The sequence below is a fragment of the Alligator sinensis genome, unplaced genomic scaffold (assembly GCF_000455745.1).
Source record: "Alligator sinensis unplaced genomic scaffold, ASM45574v1 scaffold681_1, whole genome shotgun sequence".
Lineage (NCBI taxonomy): Eukaryota > Metazoa > Chordata > Crocodylia > Alligatoridae > Alligator > Alligator sinensis.
In genome coordinates, this window is record NW_005842315.1 from 1,229,742 (window position 1) to 1,235,351 (window position 5,610).

Consider the following 5,610-nt stretch of genomic DNA (forward strand, 5'->3'; position numbering starts at 1 on the left):
CCAAGATGGCGGGGTACCTGACACACAGACAGAAGGTGCTGCGTCTCTACAAGCGCGCGCAGCGCCACCTCGAGTCCTGGTGCATCCACCGGTGAGGGCGCCTCCCGCCCCGTGCGGCGTCTCCTTGCAGCCCCCCCCCATGACGCAGGGGCTGGTCCCTGGGTTTGGAGGAGTGCGCATGCGTGGGGGGAGTGGCGCCCCAGTTCAGCTTGGAGGGAGTGCGCATGCGTGGGAGGACTCCCCTCTCAGCCTCTCTGTGAGCAGCGCCCCCTGACGGTGGGAGGCTGCAGCGCTTGCAGGGGGTAGGGGAGGGGTCAGGCTGAGGCTGGAACCTGGCTGCACCCTGTCCTGCAGGAGTCCAGCTCCTTGCACCCTGCGAGGTCCTGCCAGCAGCAGCCGTGAGGAGAGAAGGCAGCACCCGCCTGCCCTGTGGGATGTGGCAGGGACGGGCTACGGGTGGCGTGGAGCCTGACTGCGGGATTTGAATGACTGGATGCACTGTGAATCCAGGCAGCAAAAACACAGCCCTGGCACCACCGCCAGCCGTGCGGGGATGTCTCCTGCAGACCCCTGGGCCCTGGTGATGGGCAGGAGAGCAAGCGAGGGTTGTGACCCAGCCCTGGTTGCCCTCAGGCCACGTTGCCTGCCCCTACTGCCGTTGCCTGCCCCTACTGCCGTGGCTGTATCTCTGATTCATGCTGGAGCTACTGCTGTCACATGGGGCAGGGGATGGAGCCGCTGCTGCATGCCCGGGGTCAGAGGAGCGGCAGCACCAGCCCCAGCTGCAGCCACTTGCTCCAGGTTAGAGGTGCAGCTGCAGCAGCTTCCACCTCCTTGTGCCCCAGGCTGGATCTGCCCGGCAAGGAGCCCAGTGGCCTAGATCCAGCCTGGGGCATGAAGCAAATTTGATGCCCATGCCATGGATCCAACAGAAGCTGTGGGCTTGATGCAGAAATAACTGGGGGACTTCCTTTCGCCAGGGTTATGCAGGAGGTCATATGAAGGCAAATGTAATGGTCCCTTCTGAAGTTATGGATTATTTATAGTACTCGCTGGCTTTAGTTGAGATCACCTGGTCCCATTGTACTCTACAAATACTTGAGTGATCCATGTCTACAAGCGCTTGCATCTTCTTTCTCATGGTTACGAAGCTTTTGCATATTATGTTATCATGCTAGAAACATTGCAGTAAGAGCAAAGTATTTGGCATGATGATGCTCCACAAATGTAAAGAGAGATCCCTGGAGAGGTATCCCTGTCTCTAATCATTCTCCATAATAGATAATGTATGAGCACAATGATAGTTTTCATAATTCTGTTGTTTGCAGAAGGAGCAACATGGGAGAAAGTGCAAAGCTGTTTAAGGGAGAAACTGTGGTGGACAGTGCCTAGTACTAGAATAATTAGGTCAAACAGGACACTTCTGTGGAAGGGCTCAAGGATAAAGACTGGAACTACTGATGTGGAAGTGAAAAGGGAGCCCATGGAGGGATTCTGAGTGGATATATGCAAAAAGTAGTGTGCCAAGAAGACTATCTTAGTATTAGCATTTGGTGTGATCTTAAGAGGTACTGGGTTGCAGCCAAGTTCACTGAAGAAGGTAACTATTCATGATGCAAGTTGATGAAGAGCTTTGCCGAGGATTCTGGTGATGGGAGCACAGATCCTCTATATGGGGGCAACGTTTTTTGGCCGGAGTGCTGAAAAACACCATAATGCCTACCTTGGAAGGTGCTGGAGTGCCGGCATGGCAGAAAAACAAAATGAGGGCAAGGGGTTCATGGCAGGATGCCCTGCTTATGCCCTGCTGCCCCTGGCCCCCCACCCAAAGCCCCTGGCCCACAGCCTGGGCTCCATGGCTGCCAGCAGCTACCCTGACTCTGGGTAGCTGCTGCTAGCGACGGAGCCTGGGCTGCTCCGAGCAGGGCTTGCAGCATCCCAGCTGCCTCCTGGGAGCAGCCCGGGATCCCGGCTGGCAGCAGCTCCCCAGAGCCGGGGCCAGCTTCAGCCGGGAGGCTCCAAACAGCTGTGCCGGGCTCCAGTACCAGCTCCGCACCGGTGCGTACAGGCGCGCCTCAGAGCAGGTGGTGGGGGTAGGGCCTGAGGCAGCACAGCCCTGGTCTCTCCCCCGCTCCCAGCATGGAGGTGATCAGCCCAGTGCAGCTGTTTGTAACTAGCCCAGGCTCTGGGCAGCTGCAGCAAGCAGCGGGCTGGCTACAAACAGCAGCTCTGGGCTCATCACCTCCGTGCTGGGAGCGGGGGAGAGACCAGGGCTGTGCTGCCTCAGGCCCCACCCCCACCACCTGCTCTGAGGCGCGCCTGCATGCACCGGTGCGGAGCTGGTACTGGAGCCCAGCACAGCTGTTTGGAGCCTCCCGGCTGAAGCTGGCCCCGGCTCTGGGGAGCTGCTGCCAGCCGGGATCCTGGGCTGCTCCCAGGAGGCAGCTGGGATGCTGCAAGCCCTGCTCAGAGCAGCCTGGGCTCCGTCGCTGGCAGCAGCTACCCAGAGTTGGGGCTGGCTGCTGCGTGCCAGGCAAAAGGGCCTTGCGTGCCACACTTGGCACACATGCCAGGGGTTGCCAACCCCTGCTGTTTAGAAATAAGTTAGATCAGGGGTAGGCAACCCCTGGCACCAACCAGTACCAGAGTGTGGTACTCTGCTGGGTGGACAGCAGGGAAGGGGCTAGGGCTGCTCTGCCACGATAAGGATCAGGCCCCTCACAGCTCGCCCATCCACCCCTAGCATGCCAGCATCTTACGAGTTGAGGTTGGAGGTGTTTTTGGCACAGCCCAAAAGCGTTGCTGACCCCTGGGTTAGAAATTGCCTGGGTTTGCATAACCAGGCAGAGGGATGGACTAATTTAAATGGACAATCTGCAGGCCTTTGTTAGAGAATGAATAGATGACCTAAGAAGGCTTTCTGCTGCTATTTCCTGGTGATGAAAAGGATGAACAGTATATGATTTGTAAAGCTGAGGACAAGACTATGCTGCATAGAGAAACTTCTAATATTCCTGTACTGGAAACCTTTGACACATCTGCTTTCTTTCCCACTAGAACTATTGCAAGTTTTTTGTACTTACAGAGATAAGTATAGATTCTATGCCTGTTTGCTGAGAGATCGGTTTGATAAAAACAAGAATGAGAAGGATATGGTGAAAGCAACGCTACTGCTAAAAGCTGGCGAGGAAGAATTTTGGATAAAGCAGCATCCTCAGCCTTACATCTTCCCTGACTCTCCAGGAGGCACATCGTATGAGAGATATAACTGCTACAAGGTAGGTAAGATATCAGCAGGCTGTTTGGCAGTATGGAGCTTGTATGCTGGTCTGCCTTCTTACACCATCGTTGCCTCTTGCTCTAGGGATGGGGGTGAGGATTTCCATCACTGTTGTAGGTTTGTAATGCTCTGCTATCCTTTTCATTCTGTTAGGGCTCTTATTTTCCATGAAGGCTGTTAATGGATCCCTATTTCTTTCTTTCTCCTGCCCTTCCCCCAAAAAACCTCTCACTCAAGTATTGCAAGTTAAGGTTGTAAATGATTGATTTCTGACTTGTGGATTACTGTCATATGTTCAACACTGCAGTGATACATGGTATAACAAAAAGCTAAGGTAGATTTGCATTAACATTCCTGGGGTTTTTCTTAAAAAAACAAAAATACTATATAGAAATTTTTTAAGGTTGTTGCGTGAACCTCAGATGGTCTTTTTCTTGTTCCTCACGTGCATTTCAATAAGACTGACTATTGGACAATGCACCCACCCTTTCTTATATCAGCAAGTGGGATTTGAAGAGGGTGGTGATGTCTAAGATTAGTTCAGGTGTGTGGTCTGCATAAGGAGCACATTGGGATAAAAACGAAGACTGAGGTGATGGACGCACCCAAGGATGTACATGTAATATGCATGATGCTGTGTAACTTTACTACAGTGCACAAGCCATGAAAAATGTGTCATTGATTTGCTCAGCGCGCACTCACTTCCCTGGCCAGGCACTGTAATAGTCCCTGCTGCAGGTAACCAACTTGGAGAGCTGTTCCTGTGTCCATTCCTTACTATGGAGTCAGTATACTACAAAGAAAAATCCATGTACTTTCTTCTGTGTCTACACCCAAAGGAGGTGCAAAGCTGTGAGGGTTCTTGGAAAACAGAATGCAAAGCTTGAATTTGATGCAATGGAAGCATTTTGAGAGGATTTGGGTTTACATGATTCAGGCAAATGACCAGGAAGGTCTCCTTAGCTGTGTTTTGAACAGGTTGGGGAGGGATATGGACTTTGGCAGGATAAATGGGGCAGGAAAGGTGACCCGCAGTTATCAAGGTAGGAGATGAGGGACCTGAATGAGGAGGAAGGGAGGGATTAGTTTGAAAATTGGTAATGGGGGGCGGGAAATAGTACTTATACAGAGCCTGGATGTTATTTTGTATAGTAACAGGCAATTAACAGCAGCAATCCTGCAAGGATGTGTACTGATGCATCCTGCTTCTACTCTTGATTAGACTGCACTTCAGAGTACATTTTATAACCCCCCCTCTTATGGATATATGATTGCTGAACCACACAGCATAAGAAAAAATGAGGTGAATTTTTAGTCTTGCAACTTTTACTTCTATAACTTCCATACCTTCCTTTCATTGCTGCATCTGGTTTGTACCACACATGGTAGTGACCAAACTTAAACACAAGACCCATTTTAAATTGCACCTGTTCTATAACTGTTAATTCAAGTATCTGCAACTGGTGCTCTTCTTGCAAGGGGAGAAATGGGAATAATTTGGCTTAGTGAAAAGAGCACTATGGGACTAATGAACCTTGGATTCTTTCTTGAGCTTGCTTGCTTGTGCTCTGAGTGACATTTAAGCAAGTTACTGTCCTCCCAGTGCCTGTTCAATGGTCTGTAAAATGGAGGAGAGGCCAGTAATTTTATCCCTGACGTGATTAGAGATCTACTGGAAAGCGCTACGTAAGAGCTAGATATATAGTTATGAAACGCTGAGCTTTACAGACCATTTACCCATCCGATGACATCTGTTGCCTAAGATGTATGTACTGTTGCTGTATTTTATGGTTTCTTTCATCTAGTGCTTGGTTTGCTCTTTGGACAGGCTCCTGAATGGGTCCTGGAATACTGGCATCCTTCAGAGAAGGCAATGTATCCTGATTACTTTGCCAAAAGAGAACAGTGGAAGAAGTTGCAGTTGGAAAGCTGGGATAAGGAGGTCAGTACTGCTTGAATGCAGAACAAAGCTCACTTAGTGTGCAGTCTGAGTTTAAAGGAATCAAATTTAATGTATTAAAGACTCTTATTGAGTGAAAAGAAATGCCCAATTTAGGCATGAAAGTAACTCGTCATGGTTAACCTGCAGCCCCTAAGTTCTCACCCTTCCTCCAGCTTTTGCTTCCTGCCCATGGAGCAGGGCACAGCCCACAGGGCTGGGGAAGCAGTGGGAGTTGCTTGCAGTACAGCATGGAATATGGAATAGCATGGGGGCGAAGAGTAGGACCATACAGCACTGCGCCTGACCACATGTAAGTTAGACAGCCCTGGGCTAAAAGTGTTGCAGCCACTACACTAGAAGTTATGTTTAGTAGGATGAATATAGAAAT

At 50.6% G+C, this 5,610-nt stretch overlaps 1 protein-coding gene across 1 annotated transcript in view; it reads left to right on the forward strand.

The window, feature by feature from the left end:
- Positions 1-5: 5 nt before the first annotated feature.
- Positions 6-5,610, forward strand: part of NDUFB9 (NADH:ubiquinone oxidoreductase subunit B9) — an 8,429-nt gene continuing 2,824 nt past the window's right edge. The window contains exons 1-3 of the mRNA XM_006028456.3: positions 6-91; positions 3,086-3,278; positions 5,109-5,226. Coding sequence (XP_006028518.1) covers positions 6-91; positions 3,086-3,278; positions 5,109-5,226 — 397 coding nt within the window. The remainder of the gene's footprint in view (positions 92-3,085; positions 3,279-5,108; positions 5,227-5,610) is intronic.